The following is a 17493-nucleotide window of genomic DNA, read 5'->3' as shown; positions in this document are numbered from 1 at the left end:
GCCTGGGGGTCTTGTTGGCAAAACTCACGTTTTAACCTTAAAAAAAGAGTCTGGTCTTGGGTTTTACAAGTTGATTTACGTAACTATTCATCCACAATCACCGACAATATTTTCGAAGTCCATAGCTAGTAAACCTGATCTTGTCAATGGCGTCGACCAATGACAGCGCTGGGATCCTCCGCGGTTACCCTAACCCTAAAATAGCTGCTAATGTCAGCAGTCAGCTCCAATCGCAGAACTGCTAAGTGTCACGTGAGGGGGAGTCCCCAAGTGTTGTTCCACGTAAGCCTAGATTTACAATCTACGTTCTGCACATATTCTCCATCATGCACAATTCGTCTGGTTTCTGAATCAGCGTCTGTAATGGAATGCTGTGAATTGGAGTTTTCCTGCAGGTTGAGGTAGGGAATTTTAAGGATTTAAATCACGTCTCACGGACGATGTTTTGACTACTATTATGTGCACATGATGTATATTAGTCAGGCAACATTTTACCGTCTGACATCCTGTTTTTGACACATATAAGATTTCTTCAGTACACTCACCACTTGTGCTGCGGGCTTCTGTTATTGGCGGCTTACCTTAGGAAGAAATGCATCGACACCATAAGACCGAGTTGTATATGATCTATTCGTGGTCAAAATTGGAAATAGATAAATAGAACAGAAGAAAAGAAAAACAAAAGGAAGAGATGCTGGCAGTTTATATCACCAACTTTGCATTGCCCCCTATCCAGAGAGAGCGTTGCCCCCTCTCAGGTGATAACTATGCAAGAGGCACAAGTAGAACGTGCGTGCATAATGCACGCTTAAATAGATAACTTTTGGAAGTACTACGTAATATGTCCATTATGCATATGTTCATACACTGGACAGCAAGAGAAACTTGCCACTTCTGTCAAATCTGAAAAAATCACTAAATAGAAATAAACAATTTTTGTACACAGGTATGCTGCAATACCCCTTACTAATCACATGCCCAAAAGCAAGTGATTATCTTTATAACAAAGAAGAAATTGACATGCACAGCACCTTGGTTACTCAAGTTGCTGTGCATGTCAATTTCTTCTTTGTTATAAAGATAATCACTTGCTTTGGGGCATGTGATTAATAAGGGGTATTGCAGCACACATGTCTACAAAAATTATTTATTTCTATGGGGTGAATTTGTATGTTTGGCCTTTGACAGAAGTGGCAAATTTCTTCTGCTGTCAAGTGTACATACTGGCTTCTGTTCAGTGCCATATCCAGGGAAGAGGGAGGCAAATTGACGATTTTGTTTTTATTTTCACTTTACCAGCAGTTTCATTACCAGCAGTCTCTGGGCATGAGGCCACGGCCTGAGATTAACGCAACTGCCCTACTAGAGCAATTTTGAGCGAAAAAAATTAAATTTATGCCAATGACCTTGATTTGTAGAGTATTTGCAGACGCACCTCTTCTAATTGCCGATTGCACACCGATGACTTCCATGGAACCATGAGGGCAATCTACACACTCTGTATTTCCTTAACTCTCGGGCTTTCTGCTGCAGACAAGATATGCCCAGAAACTTCACGTAAGATTTTATGACGTGCTTCATAAATGTCCAATTAATGCGCATTTATTGCTTCCTTACATTTGTATTGATACAGATTGATCATTGCTGACTTTTATATATTATTTAATGGCGCCCAGCTTGACTCCTAAAATTGTATGCAATTCATGTTTACTTTGAACAGAAGAAGCCTCATGGGGCAGATTCAGTTTGTTGGAAAATAAATGAAAAAACTATAGAGCCATCTGTGCTTGCTTTCCGCTGATGATGACCTCACCTTAATAAAAGAAATAAAAGAAAGTCTCTAAGTGAATCTGAGTATTTGAACCGAATTCACAATATTTCTGGACTGGGTCGTCAATTACTTTATCTAACCCCAGTTAGCTAACAATAACATTCGCATCGCCATGAGTTAAACAGAACTTTAGCGATCTGGGGTTTACAAGATGCAAAACTCTGCCTTTTTATTGCCTACATGCAGATTTGCAATCCCATATTGAAATCCAGCTCCTCGGATTTGTTCATACGGAAAACCTGCACCAACGACAGAAATCCACACTAACTTTAAACACTAAGGCAGAGATTCTATCTTCCCAGTCTTCTTCCAGACATCACGAACCCAAAGATTGGGATTTCTACATTGTGTAGGGGAAATTAGTTTGTACTCTGGCCATTGTTTAGACTTGGACTCGTGCTTTTGTCGTTACGGTAGTATTAGTATAGTATACGATCGTTTTTTAATAGATTTCGCTGACCGATCCGATCCTATCTGACTTAAAAACCGAAGGGTTAATGTGCACTGAAGATTTGACTTTTTTAAATTCTGAAAAACATTTTTCTTTGCTTTATTTTCAGTAAATAACACTTATCCTGTTTTCGGTGCACTGAACTACGTTCAGCGAGGCGTGTGGATCCAAATACCTTGCCTTTCCATCCGCTCGCAAGAAGAAGCTCTAAGTCGAGTCGTTTGGTCTAAGAAAAACAGTACGGAGACCACTCCAGAGACTTTGATCACTTACAAACACAACAAAGACCATCCAGAGAGCGAGAGGTACGCGTTTGGGGCATCTGGTTACAGCCTCATTATTAAAGGTGTTAAGGTGGCTGACGAAGGACGATACTTCTGCAGTGTCGCACCAAGTGAGACCCCCCAAAGAGTGGAGGAAATCGACATAAAAGTTATTGGTAGGTACCAATTACTGGTGCAATTAAAATTTTAATTTAACATCAGTTATGACATTGAAAAATCTATATAAGGTTTTCCTAGTATATTTCACTTCATGTAACTTTCCTGGAAGGATGAACAATAACACGTAGTGCGTCATTGATTGTTTTCCTGAAGTATCGCGAAGATTAGATTTACATTTAATTTTTTTTTCAAATTAACGAATTGCAGGAGAGTCCTTTCCGGCTAGCACAAGTGATGTGTCGTCCCGGGCCAGTTTCCAACGAGGACAGAGACAGATGGTACCTTGTCAGTGCGCGTCACAGTCACCCGACGCACTATCCGTAGTGTACTGGTCAACGGGAGAGGGCATCACTACAGATACAGAGATCATTGGTGCACGTTTCTCTGATGGCACCACCCTGCAGATCCAACATGGCGCTGATTACAGCATTGGTAGTGACGCTTCACTTACAGTCAACTCCTTTAATGATTTAAAGGATATCCAGCGATTCTGGTGTCATGTATTCCAGTCAGATGGTACTCTCAGAAATTGCTACACCGATGTCGACAAACATGGTAATCCACATCAGTTTATTAAAAAATATGCAAAATTCGATCTACTTATTTGGTAAAAATGTTTAGCATGCACTGTTAAAATGATCAATCTATTGTAACTTTCAGTCACAGATGGGAAAATCCGACCCGACGATGCTCTCAAGGCTTCTGAGACATCATTCTACCTCCAAGAAGGATTACGTCAGATTCTCCCTTGCATCGGCTGGATTTCAGGCACAGCAACCTGTAAGGTTCAGTGGCAGAAGCTCGACACCTCATACCAAGTTATCCTCAATTACAACTTGTCGACTAATCGGACAGACGAGGTTACTGGTTACTATCTGGCCAGTGATTTTGGTCTGGGTATCACCTCAGTCGAAGATTCTCATACAGGAAGGTACAAGTGCATCTCTGCATATACCAACAAAGTTGAGGAAATCGAAGTTCGCGTAGCAGGTCAGTTTCTTTACGGCTCTTTGGTAGTTTGTTCATTTCCATACCATTACCTATTTTGTCATCTAGAAACTATTAAATGCTAAATCTATTTAATACCTTCCATTAGAAAGGGGAGGTTCGAAAGCAGCATTAGTAATTCATTGGATTAAAATTACACGCGTTACATCTGAACAAAGGAATTGGGAGTTGATTCCTACCGACGTTAATATGCAATGGGACCCAAAAGTAGGATGGTGCGTGATTTTTTCCCCTATGTGTAATGATTGATCTGTTTTCCAAATTTTAGGAAACAGGTTTCCACTCGATGGTGGGTACGCTGTTGCCCACAAACCCATGTACTTCAAACCTGGCATAAATTTGACGCTAACATTCCCTGCCGATTTCAACACCTCACTGACGACTGACGCCCTTATCATCTGGTCCTACGGAAAACCCGAGGAGGAGAACACTACTGTCATTGGCCAGCTGAGTCTACCAGATGGCACCAAGACACTTTCTGATCTGAAAGACAAAGGCTGCTTCGACATTACCTCTGAGGGGTTCCTCATTCTGAACAATTGCTCTCAAGATGGTGACGTCAGATACTGGTGTCACATTTTCCTGTATGGTGAAAAGGTTATCAGAACATATGTGGATTCGAAGATTAAAGGTATGCTTAAAATGTGATTACAATCACTGAAGATCAGACCCCCAATAAAATGGCGGGGAAGGAAATACTGGCTAAGATGTCCCATTTACTGGCATAGTGACGTTTCAAAAAATCTATTTCTTGAGGTGACCTTGGAAATCATAATTGTACTATCCAGAAAATTAGCTAACATGATATTGATAGTAATGAAGGGTGATTAAACGCAGGAACCAAAAAAGTAGACCCAGACTTCAAATTTCTCCGATATGATACAACAATACGCGTATTTCTAATGATCTGTTTCAGACACTGAAGTTTCTGACAGGAATCCTGGGTCACCCTACATTATCCCAGTCGTTATTGGAGTTTGTGTGTTCGTCATTGCTCTGTTGATTTTCGTGCTGGTAGTACAAAAGTACAAAAGGGCGAAGCAAGGTGAGGCAATACCATTTCAAAATCTTACGTTTAGATTGCTTATCAAGAATAGATCGGTTTTTCTTTCCTTCTTCAATATTGAACACATTAAAGGGTAGAAATAAAAATTCAGTACTCATCGTATGTGAAACTAGCTCATTTTGTTGAAATATACTTCGAAAATAAAGTTTGTAAAGAAAGTATCGATAACGCGATATTGCTTTTAATTAGGCAGTTGGTTAAGATATTTGGACTGTTCTTTGACACCAGAGTCTCCAAATTATTTGATATTTGAAAACTTTTGAAATCAACCGGACTTAACTATGTCACAAAGCAAGTACCTCTTCTTTACAGCATTATTGTAAAAGGCGGAATTAGAAAATCAATGGGCCTAGTGAGTACCTCCTCAAAGCCCTTGGGCTAATCCTGGAAATTATCATAAAATGCAGTTCCATCATCTTAATAGAAAAAGGTAACCCTCGTAATGTACTCAGAGTTAATTAAACCATAAGGATCTCAGTGATTTGAAATTACTTTTTTCACTGCAGAGCCCGTGAGACATTACGATGTGTCAAAGATTGCTGAAAGAATTAAAACTTTTGTGAAGAAGACATTTGGCCGAGTTCCCATTACACCCCGCACTGCTCAGACTGACGGAGACAAAGCCCCGATGGATAAGGTGTACATCCCCACAGAGATGTTCGTCAACGTGCCGTTTGCAGATGGTTGTGTAAGATGTAAGTTACTCTCAGAATCACAACTATTCGATGATAGGATCTCAGAACTGGCCAATAGGCATGTTCTTATTAGTGGTAAATCAGGCTGTGGTAAAACTACCATCTTGGGTAGAGTGATTTACGATTGGTCTTTGGGCAGAAAGGATACATTGCTGGCTGAGAAAAAGTTAGTCTTTCTGCTACCAGCCGGGCTCTTAACTCAAACCAGAAATCTTGGCCAAGCAGTTGTTCAACACATGCTACCTTCACACCCCGTCACATTGGCAACGTTCATTAATGAGTACTGTTCAAACAATCCCAGTGACGTTGCCATATTAGTTGATGGTTGCAATGGCAAGCAGGATATAGCAACTGTAATGACGATATTGAAAGAACAAGTTCTTCTTGAATGTCACTTGATCATGACCACAAGAAATGCAAACATTGCTCAAGATGCGTGCAAAGATTATAACATGCGCTCTATCACAATCTCTGGCTTTGCACCAGACAATGTTTGTAAGTACGTTGAAAACATTCTCGACATTGTTTGTGATAACTCGAGTACAAGAACCACAACGCAGACAGGCACAGTTATCAATGTCAAGGATTCACTTCCTAGAACTTCATTAGAGGCTGTGCAAGAAATGACAGATGAACAAAACACTGTGATCTCCTCAACACCTTCAAATAAGAAAAATCCGTCTGAACAGAAAATAATGCCAGAAGGTGAAAGTTCAAGATCCGACGAAAGAAAAAATGTTATTGATGATACACTTACACAAACTCAGCCTAACGACACTCAACAGAAGACACTAACAGAAAGGGACAAAGTCTCACCTAACTTTCAGAAGTATTTAAAGGAGGGTATTTTACCACCTGAGGTTGTTTGCCTACCGGGTAATTTAGCGGCTCTTTGTCAATTATGTGTGTGGACGAACGGGGGCGCCTTTGACTCTGCGAATACCATGAGTGATATTTTCTACAAATTGGTGAAATGCTTGTTTGAAAGAGGTAAAGTAACAAATGGTGACAAATCAGTGAAAGACGACGAGTCATTGGAAGGAAAAGAGGACGAGGAAGCTTCCATTGGCATTGGATCTCGTCTTGAAACTCTGACAAAAAGGCAGCTTCACATAGTAACAGAACTTGGCAAGGTGGTTCAATCTAAAATCTCTGAACACTATGAAGGTCCGTTGGCATTATCCGAGTCGGAATTCCTCAGCACGGAAATGGACATTCTGGAAGCTGCTATCAAAATGGGTCTGCTGTGTCGTGGCACGGAGGCCAGGAATCGCGATTTAGACACGGATTCCCCTGAAAGGATTTCAAAAGCAAGAAATACTGGGTCATTTCTTTGTTGGAGAAAACAGGTTCCTAGTGAACATGAGATACAGGAACCGCTCGTGAGACGAAACACAGAGGTGCATTTTGTCCTTGAGATAATCGAACAGTTTTGCGTTGGTGTGCATATGGCTCACTCGACAGTGAGCATCGCCAAATGGTTGAAGAGTGTTTCACTGGAGATCGGCTTCAAAAACAACTTCGATAAGATTGTTCATCTGATCATATTCGCCTGTCGGAATAGCCAACATTGTGAGCGACCTGCAGTCATCAAGCAACTTAACGAAGGACGAAGCACATCAAACCCCAAAGACGTGTGCCGCGTCCAGAAATTGCTGGAATTAGGGTTGGAGCTGAATTTCAACAGCAATGGGATTGGTACCTTGAATCAAACGCTAAGTGAGCTCTTCTCCTCGAAGGAGAATATTCGTTTAATTGGTGTTTCCACACACAAGATTCGGCTCCTGACGTATTTCCTACAAAATGCAAATCAGAGCAATAAAGATGGTTCCGCCGTGAAAGTGAAGTCGATCGAGCTGTTTCGAATTGATCTTAGTCAATGCTCAGACGGTCAAGATATTCTTGCGAATTACGCCCAAGAGTTCGAAGGGAAGACATCGAATGCGGATAAGGAACAACAAACCGAATCAAACAATCAATTGCTAGAAGAAATACGATCAAGCGGACTAGGTATGTCTGTGTCTCCTGTGAATCAGTCAGGCAGACTCCTCGATATCTGCCAGTTGTCTGTTCTACAGGAGCTCCTGGAGTCACAGTCCGGTGAATGCTATTCATGCAGTGCTGCACAAGACTTAGCAACACAACTGAAAAATATGAAGATGCTGCAAAAAATCATTCTTGTGGGAACAATTCTGAGTTCACAAAATATTTGCTCTTTGGTAGAAATACCCACAAACTTAATGAAGTTAACAACTCTTGATCTTTGTCTGAATGAACGTTTCGACAACCGTGCCTTTGAGGCAATAGCCAACTCGCTACATGCTTTTACGAAGCTGACCGACCTAAGACTTTCTTTGTTCAAGGTGAATAAAGATGGGTTCCGGGAAGTCAGCCTGAAAATGGAGAAAGATGGGGGAAAGGGGTGGGAAAGACTCAAGACGCTGCATCTGCTACACGGCTCCCCTGGAAAACACTTCTTGGAATTCTTTTCCATCAGCGTGAAGTATCTCCGAGACGTAGTATCGATTCAGATATCAGCCTCTTCATCAAAGTGTAAATTGCCAATCGATGTTATTCTCGAAGCGAAAAAGAACTTGTTGAATCCAGGGTATGTGAAACAAATAAAAAACCTAGACATTTCAAACATGGACAAACTGAAATCAGAAGTAGGAATTGAATCTCCAAAGGACATCATCAGAGTGAAACGTAATTGTCCAAACGTGGACGACGCTGGAGATGTTTAGAAGGTTGTCATTCATTTTCCAAGCAAGGCAGACATAAAGGGACCAGGAAAGAGAGCTTTAGTAGGGGCTAAAGATGAGCGGAAAAAACTGCGAGCAATGATTGAAGCCGCAGCTTAAACAATAGTTTATTCGGCCCTGAAATAACAGGCCAATGTCATTGTGTGTCATATGATTACATTAACAGTGTACACAAAAGGATAAATTTTGAACGAAGCGTTGCAAATCCCAGAAAACTAGTTTCATGAAGTTTCTTCTTCAAGTCAAATTTCACCAGCAGCAAATGAACAGTGCGTAACTTTGAAAACAATAACAAAAGTTATAAGGATTTCGTAACGAGAGATTTCAGAAAATGTTCCTTTTTATTAATAAGGAAATGGATTAGCAAAATTCACTACAATTCACACCATTAGTTGGGGCTGGAAAAGTTTGTTGTCTACCGAAAATATACCAGCATTAGTGATTCTAAAGAAAATTTGCTTCGGAATTTACCCTGAGTGAATAAATTCATTCGTCATTATATTAAGAATCCTTAAATCTGAAGGGTTTCAAAATCTATTTTTGATTTCCTTCATAAACTTTAAATAAAATTCGAAGATACGATCAAAGGAAAAGAAAATGTGTGAAACTGTGTGAAATCATACGAGGATGCTGAAAGCAAAGCCATAAATGTTACTCAGTAGACTGCAATGAACCTATTGTAATTCCACAATACTAACTAAATAAAAGATTGGAAGAAAATGTTTTAGAATCTGTCAAACACGTGAAAAAAACAATATGGCTGTGATGAATTCAAAGGAAGATTCTTATAAAGTCTTTGTTTAAGAAAATAAGGGTTGAGATTTTGGAAATAAACCCTTCCGTTGTTCTTTGGTCCCAAGTTACGTCACTTTATCTTTAAAGAGAAATAATACAATACATGTATTGTAATAAGGCAAGGCTATCGATGGAGGCAGCTATTGTTTGTCACCACTCAGAGGAAACGTTTGGCTGAACAAATAAACTGACAAAGTCAATCCTGAATCTAAATTCCGTCAACAAACAAAACGACATTCTTTCCCTGCCCAAATAATAGTAGTGACAATGATAAAAAATTCAAAAGAACATTTGCAAAGTGTTAACACTTGTAAACTTCTGCTTTAGTCATTTAAATGAAATGTAAGTATTAATGTCTATATTACTATTCGCATCTTGCCTCATTTGCTGGTAGAGATATTTTGTAAATGATTACATCTGTTGCTAGCAAAATGTAACACCGTAACACAGCTTCATCCAATTAAGAGCTGCTCTTTTTTTTACAAACTTTAATCATGTAATTTTTAAAGAGCTCTTCTAAAAATGTTTTCTCTGATTTTATCTGTTTAAATAAACCTTTGAAGCACCCAAATCTAACGCAGTGTCATTTGTCTTCAGAGCTTACAATTACAAGCTGAAATAAGCAACATTTTTTTTCTGTTCATGCCAAGATGCGAATTCTGAATGTACATTGCGTCATTCAGAAAAACCCCTCGCCTTATGTTTGTTGTGGATAAGAGTTGTGCATGTAAAACAATCCATGTAGCCATTGTTTGGCAGATGACACTGCGTTAGATTTGGATTCTTCCATATTTATTGGAACAGATAAAATCAGAAAATACATGTTTGAATGAAATGTTATTAAATTTTCAAGTTTTTCCATTCCATTGTCTCTGTCATTAATTAAAGGGCAAAGCTAATTACATAAAATTGTTGAATATTGCTTTGACGCATAGATGATTACGTACATACATGAATTGGAGGAAACATGGTCCTTGTGTACAATTTCTTAAATCAGGCGAAAAGAACAAATTTTCAGACATTTAGTTTTATTATTTAGTATTTAGTTTCGAATAAGAAACTGTCAACGATACAAGGGGCAACCTCTCTTTATGGGTTAGAAAATACAAATATCTGGTTGTATGTTTAAATTGAAACCAGTTTTCTAATCTGAAATAGAATGTACTAAAGGTAAGAGCTGTAAATATATATGCGGCCTCCTCTGAATATTATCAATGAGAGCATTGTTAATTACTTAAATGTAATATTATATTATTTTTTTATCCAAGAGGACAGAAATTTTCTTCTTCATCTAAAGAATGCAATTTGTGGCCCATTCGTCAAGTACCTCATTTCACTCTTACCCTTCACGTACCCTCCAAAGAGTGCTGTTAACCACCACGCAGAACTATGTTATCCTCAGTTGAAAGTAATCTAGTCACATACCCTGTAATCGGTTTACATTGTATAGCACTTCTTTTCAAATTTGCATCCTTGCAGCGATAATGATATCAAGTAAAGAAGCTGAAATGTCTTGTACTGATCCTCTTTTTGATAAAAAAAAAAGTAATACATGGAAATGTTCCAATCAAAATACAGTCTATTCAGGTTATGGCTGTCTGGATACCAAAAATTCTTGTACTCGATGGACACGTTTTGTTGCGGGGAGCACAATTAATGCGAGTTGATCATTTGACAAAACTGGTGCTTGAAGTATACGTGTATTATTTCTGTGTTCATTTAGTACACGAAAAGTAATTTCCTGAGCAATGCACTTTGCGAACAATTGTGTTAAAACTAAGTGGATTCGTCCACTGTCGCATGGCATAATGATACAATATGTCGCATAAATGCCTACATTCAATGCATATTATGTTTTATGAAGTATTCTACTGTTGGGTAAGACTATAAGTGTATGCAATACAAGTCGATCTTGATTCCCGTGAAAGGTTCGCAGGCAATATCTTCTCAGTCATCTAATTCGGGTTGGACGGCGCTCAGATTTACATCATACACTTGGTTGAACAAGAAGTAGCTCTGAAGGACAGAGAAATGAAAATAACAAGACTAGCTCTGCAAAGTATGTGGCTTAAGCAACACTGACTTTTTCAGTCCACAGCTATAAACGGAAACTAAAGCAATTGTTAGATTTACGAAAAGAAATGCGAGTTGTCCACCTCCGATGTACCTATTTGAAAACAATGGGGAACTTCTAAGACTTCTACAATGTCTTATAAGTGTAGTTTATGTATTGAACTGATATCAGGATATCTGAGAGTGAAGCTATGATTTTAAAATTGTATTTCCAACTTACATGTTTGTTTTTACTGTCGTTCATGTCAGTCAGAATTGACACTAGGTCAGTGAAGGTCGGTCTTTGGCTCGGATCTTCGTCCCAGCATTTACGCATTAAAGCGTAACTATGACCAAAAGAAACTAATTAGTTTTAAAAATACAAATAGGTTATGGGGGTGAGGTGGGGGAATTTCTTGCTCAAGGAGTAAAAAGGAAGAGGAAACTAAGACTAAACATTGTTTTGTAACACTCGTCTTTTGAAGTCCTTCAATGGGATACTTGAAATGCGAAAACACACAACCTTCCGTGACTGGATTGGTTGTCTTTGCTCAAGTGCAGAATAGAACAGGCTCACACACCACTTATAAAGGTGTTGAATGTCAAAGTTCATAATTTTATTTTGGCAAAGTCTGCAAATAGATGCATGACCTGACCTTGGGCAGAGTGCAGCAACTTGCTTTGTGTCTCCTATTATAAATGTTACTCGGACAATAAATGTACGTGTAGTACTGATTCAGGAAGTGACTCGGCCTGAGCTTGCCTGGCTTCACAACTGCGTCATTGTATGTAACACAAGTGCTGACCATGAAAAACACACCTTGTAGTTGGTGAAAAAGGACTCCGCGCGAATGAACGCGAATTACATTGATTTGAAGTGGTTTGTCTACCTTAAAAGTGGAAAGGAAGGGGATTCATGGCGGAGATGGGGGACAATGGCGGTCAGCCCCCCCCCCCTCCAAAAAAGAAAAAAAAAACCCGTTTTTAAACAATGACAGAAAAGCAACTTTTTGTGTTAGTGTACGTCATTACTCTTCCTTTTCAAAAAGCGTGTAAAGAGCTCCAAATAGCCTTAGAAAGTTCTATGAAAAAAACTATTGAAACGTTTTGCATCACTAAAACGAGTTTGACCCGCCAAAATAGGGTTCTGCTCAGCCTACGATTTCTACTGAGAGTACCAGACGCAAACAAGAAACGTTATGCTTTCACTGGTAGAAATTAAACTCAAGTTAGCCATAGGACACGTGAGCTATATGCGTCAAGGAGGGATTCCAGTATTATCTGACCTTTTGTCATCACAGTTGCTTGGCTTCAGCAAGCGTTAGCCTTCCTTCAGCTTCTCAGGTAGCGACTCGTTCTGGATGGAGGGATACGGGGTTCCCGTCTTCAATGAAGTAAGTATAAAGGCCAAAGGTTCAGACTGTGCATTGACAGTGTGCTTAGGTCACACCAATACTCAAACGTTTTGCACGCGAAGCTATTCCACCTGATTGAAATGAAAAATGAATTTATTCCAGCAAAACGTGGAATCACAAGATATAAAAGGCTAGTTTTATAAGTGTAATAAATCATAGGATATTTCTCACCTAAGGTGGCTATTTCCCATAGGAGTATCCCAAACGACCACCCGATAACGATTTTAAGGGTAAAATGATTGAGAGAGAAACATTGATCAGGAAAGAATGGTACCTTTGACGTTCACCTTTGGCTAAAGGTTCGTTTTACAATATAGACGACACGACTCTATGGAAGGGAATACGAAGCAACACAAATGACATAAATGTAAGTGACATTTCAACACCTGGACTGGTTCGTTTTCATCCGTCAGCCTCATGCTGAGCAATTTAATAAACGAATTTAGCAAACGAAGCCTGTGCCCCCCATGCTCCATAAATATATTTATGCCAGTAATTAACGGTAAAGGATAGACCCCCCATTTTGACACTTTGTAATATCACAATAAAGTCGGAGAAAGTAACATCCGGCATAGCATAAAATTACCCAGTTTTACTCTTTAAATTACCAGAAAATGCTGATGGAAGCACAGTACATTCAACTTCCCCGGGATTTGTAGCTTCGACCAAAGACGGATCAAGAACCAAATTATAAAGTAGAGGGCTAAAACATTGAAGATTCTGCTTATGGACTAGCGGTCTTTATATCTTGCGAGGCTAACTGTTGGGAGGGTTCATAATTAGCAGAGGGAGGGAAGTAAAATGGAATACAAAGCCGTCCTTATTCATACTTGAGAAATCACTGCGGTCATGGAACCACCCCCTTACGGCGATGCCGCAGTGTGTCGGTACGTACACCCATCCATCTTTTACATCAGTCCCCAACCCAGTGTCGTATTCGTCACCACCACAAGCCCCCTGCAAGTCCCTGTGCGTCCATCACAAGTCTTCAAACCAATTCACAAGTTATTTAAACAAGCTGTGACAAAAGCATTCCTTTGTTGTTGCTCACCCTGTAACTAATGACTGGCTTTGTGAAGAAACTTGGAACCGGACTTGTGAAGCGACTTGTGAAGTCCTGGACTTGTGAAGTGACTCGTGAAAGGACCTGCAGAGACTTGTAACTGGCCTTCTGAAGGGACTTGTGACTGGTCTTGTGAAGGGACTTGTAAGTGGTCTATGAAGGGACTTGTGACTGGTCTATGAAGGGACTTGTGACTGGTTTTGTGAAGGGACTTGTGACTGGTCTTGTGAAGGGAATTTTAAAGGGATCGTGAGGGAATAAAGTAACACTACCCAACAGCAAACACCCTTAAAGTAAAGTGTCCTTCCTACCCTGATGCCGACAGGCGCCCAGGGGCGAGATAAATTGGTATGGTGGCTGTAGTGGTCATTCTTCGAAGTTCACGTCTCTCGGTGGTTGATGCATCATCTATAAAGAGCAAAAAGAAGGTAACAGCGATGAAGGTGAACAGATTCAACAACTCATTATTGAAGTCTATTTTAAACTTGATGACTTGTGGGCGTGTGCTGAATAATGTTTTGAAGTCACATCATGTTTTACTTTACATGACGTGGTTACCTTTGAGCATCTTGATTGCAGACGTGGGCCATCTCTGCATCAATTCTCACAGCACTTGATCGCACATCACCAAGGTTCCCACTGCCGAGTATTCGATTATCAACGAAGAGGTGAAAACACCAACATCTGGGATCAATATTAGAATATCACAAGGTTTATTTTTGCTTGAAAAATGTCACAAAGAAGGGCCGCCCGAAACGTCCCATCGCCGATTTCAGAAAAACATATTTCGTATTATGATCTGCCGTAAGCCCTGAAACGTAACCAGAAAAAGGATAGAGTAAACACAGTTATGCAGTCACGGTGACTGTGTTCAGTCTTGTAGTCAAGATCATTTAAGACTTTCACAAGACCCCACAAGACTAGCACATGACCAACACAATAATGCTAATAGTAGCAACATTTACATAGCGCCATTCCATCTAGATTATGAAGAAGGGCAAACACATGATAATGAAACCATACTGCAAAAAAGATGCTTTTTTGAGTGTTTCCTGAATGATAAGACACAGACTCAAGATTACAGTCTGAACTCAAGTCACAAGCTATTCAAATGAACTGCAACAGAAGCATTCCTTTGTCACTGTTCACCCTGATTTTGTTACTGGTCTTGTGCATGGTCCTATGTGATGGTCTCGACTACAACACTGACTCTGTCGTATGCAACTACAATAGGGCATCTTGGCCACACAATAAGGCTACAACAGAGCTCTCAATCTTTACAAACTCATGAAATTTCGACATTCAGAAAGCAGATACATTTTGAACATATCGCCAACAGACTTTATTTTTTTTAAACCTGGGGTTAATTTCTCCCCAAATACCTTTTTCTTTACATTAAATTCCATAATTTAGGTCTGATTGTTAAACAGGTAAAATCCGCTACACTTACCTTTGTGGTACATCTCTTAATATAAAATTCATGTACTTACTTCTGCGTATATTTTAACACATAACAAACGAGGGTTTCGGTTTAAGACATTTGATTATATTTCCTACTTTCTTTTTGTGCACCTGGTATCACGGGGGAAGGGATGTAAGTAAAATGTAAAGAAGCTATCTCCTCGGAAAAGGCAAAACACAAGGTTCAAATTGTCAGATGTAAAGCATGCCAGCAGCGGTCTGTCATGGTGTTTTTCACGTTCTAGGCAGATCTAATTGACTTAGACAAAAGAGGTCAGAGAGCGGCGTGAATTCTGTAAATTTAAAACATTCTCAAAGTGGACTGGACTGTTTTTTAATGGGGCAAATTTTTTTTCTAGCTTTTTAATCTTCAAGAACAGAGTCTGACTCACAACTGAACAAGTTCAAGGTGCCTTTCCCGCTGTTACAGCGAGAAAACTGGCTTCTTTATTAGCAGAGAAGATAATTTCCCTCGGTCCAGTTGTAGGCCCTCTGTCAAGATGTATGTATCATGAGATTGTGAACCAGTACCACTGTGATAAGAGTTTCGAGTTGGCTAGGGAAAGTGGAGTCATTGAAGAGTTATTTTTTGGAAGTGTTAACAGTTTGATATGAATAAACGCTTACCCTTGCCACAGGTGCTCATCTTCTGGGATGCAAGCCACGCTGGGTGTGGAGCATGGACAGCACAGTGCGGTGGCCTATATAGTTCAAGCAGTCCGAAACGGCAGAAGAAATATGTCAAAAATTCACTTTGAGGGAGCTCAAAGGCGTGGCACTGGCCATTAGCTCCTACCTCTCGAAAACTGCTGGGAAAACCATTGAGATATTCACTGAAAGCAAAGGAGTAGTCGCTGTAGTCAAGAAAGGTAACATGGTTGCTGAACTGCAGAATCTGAGTATAGATATATTCAAATTGTGTGATTCCCATAAAATCAGTATCAACATTAAGTGAGTCCCTGGCAGAATCCTGTTGCAGATGAGGTGACCAGAGAAATAGAGATCGATGACTGGGGCGTTTCGCCTGTCTTTTTCAGATTTGTGGGCAACATAGGGGACAGCACACAATCGTTACGTTTGCCGATGATTTCAATCAGAAACTTTCGACATTTAAATTCAATGTACGGGTACAAGCTATATCGACGCCTCCTCCGCAGATCGGTCAGGGGACAACGTTTGGCTAGTTCATCCAATTTCCCTAGTCAGTCAGGTACTGAAGTATGTTAGTGTCTATAAAGCCTAAGGCATCTTAGTTATCCCAGCCTGGCCCTCTGCATCTTTCCGGCCACTCTTTTTCTCCCCTTGTTGTCCCTGGCTCCGCTCAGTTGCTGAAGCGGTTTAAAGATCCCCGGAACTTCTTCACTGGGCGCAACCAAAATTCGTTGTTTGGCTCCAAGAAGATGAAGACTGATGTGCTCTGTGTACGGCTCAATGGAGCCTTTTACAGGTCGTGAAGTTAGAACAGATAACCCACTTGGCAAATTCTGTACAATACAGGAAGGAGTTGTGAATCCACTGAGTGCTCTCCTTACAGACGATGAGGGAATGTTGTTTGATTGTGTGCCGAGATGATAAGGCTGAGACAATTACTTGGAAAAAAAATCACCTTTTGTGTCACGTTTGAGTAACGGCAATGTGGTCATTTACTTTTGCTCATTTTACCTAGGGATATATCTTACCCAAAAGACATATAGCCTGTGATTATAGCCTCCAGAGCACCGACAGGTGTTTCTAAATACAAGAGGGCGTTTGCAGCATATAGTGTCTGATGCGCCAAAGATGCAGCCCCCTCACTTCCTAATTGTCGTCAGGACTTGGCAAGGTACATCGTCTACTTGCATAACAATGGTTCGCCGTTCTTCACCACAGAAACTGCTCACCATTGATGTCCACTAACCCATGTGATGAAATGTTTTCAAATTGTTCATCGGCTTTAAAAGGAGGCGTCTTTCATTATCATATACGAAAAGAACATTGCCAGAGCCCAAAATATTGAAGATGATTGTTCTCCAATCTGGGCTTTGTGATGGCCTGATGGACATTAGTTTGTTTGCTATGTTGCTTGTCTCGTTTGCAGGTTTCCTAAGAAATGAGGTACGCATTAGCTTAAGATTGTGTGATAATAAGATTTGTCTGCACTGTGCTTAGTCGTGAATAACGAACGAGACATATCAGTATCGGGAATGTGCCACTGGGTTTGGACACTTTTCCATTCGATATGTGAAATTTGTACATGCATCGCAGGGTGTACTGCTGTTACTTCCCAAGACTATCCGTCTAAAGCACTAAAGTTTAAGAAAAGGTCGCACTCTTATGTACCCAAAAAAGGACAGTTATCTTTCCCCACTTGAAATATTCTGAAGGGTACACTTTGGGCCATTGGTGAGGATGACACCAAGTTGGGCTACATAGCCTACAGGCTGGCGGCGCGTCGGCAGCAACAGCTGCTGT

At 40.2% G+C, this 17493-nt stretch overlaps 1 protein-coding gene across 3 annotated transcripts; it reads left to right on the top strand.

Moving 5' to 3' along the window:
* Window positions 1-258: 258 nt before the first annotated feature.
* LOC147795829 (uncharacterized) lies at window positions 259-13424 on the top strand. Of its 3 annotated transcripts, XM_087130727.1 has the most exons (8): window positions 259-401; window positions 1419-1557; window positions 2392-2721; window positions 2933-3280; window positions 3386-3715; window positions 4002-4364; window positions 4650-4778; window positions 5306-11851. In XM_087130727.1, exons 2-8 carry the CDS (start codon window positions 1479-1481, stop codon window positions 8236-8238), a joined length of 4512 nt encoding a protein of 1503 aa, XP_086986853.1. In that variant the 5' UTR covers window positions 259-401; window positions 1419-1478; the 3' UTR covers window positions 8239-11851. The 3 variants fall into 3 exon arrangements, with proteins under 3 accessions (XP_086986853.1, XP_086986855.1, XP_086986854.1); XM_087130729.1 differs by lacking the exons at window positions 4002-4364; window positions 4650-4778; window positions 5306-11851 and adding exons at window positions 12405-12497; window positions 13130-13424; XM_087130728.1 differs by lacking the exons at window positions 259-401; window positions 1419-1557 and having other exon boundaries at window positions 2447-2587.
* The last annotated feature ends 4069 nt before the right edge of the window (window positions 13425-17493 follow it).

The sequence above is a fragment of the Acanthaster planci genome, linkage group LG20 (genome assembly GCF_054643075.1).
Source record: "Acanthaster planci isolate LZ-2023a linkage group LG20, COTS_SCS, whole genome shotgun sequence".
NCBI classification, from domain to species: domain Eukaryota; kingdom Metazoa; phylum Echinodermata; class Asteroidea; order Valvatida; family Acanthasteridae; genus Acanthaster; species Acanthaster planci.
Note: the sequence above shows the minus strand (reverse complement) of the source record. Positions and strands in the feature narration are given on the sequence as shown.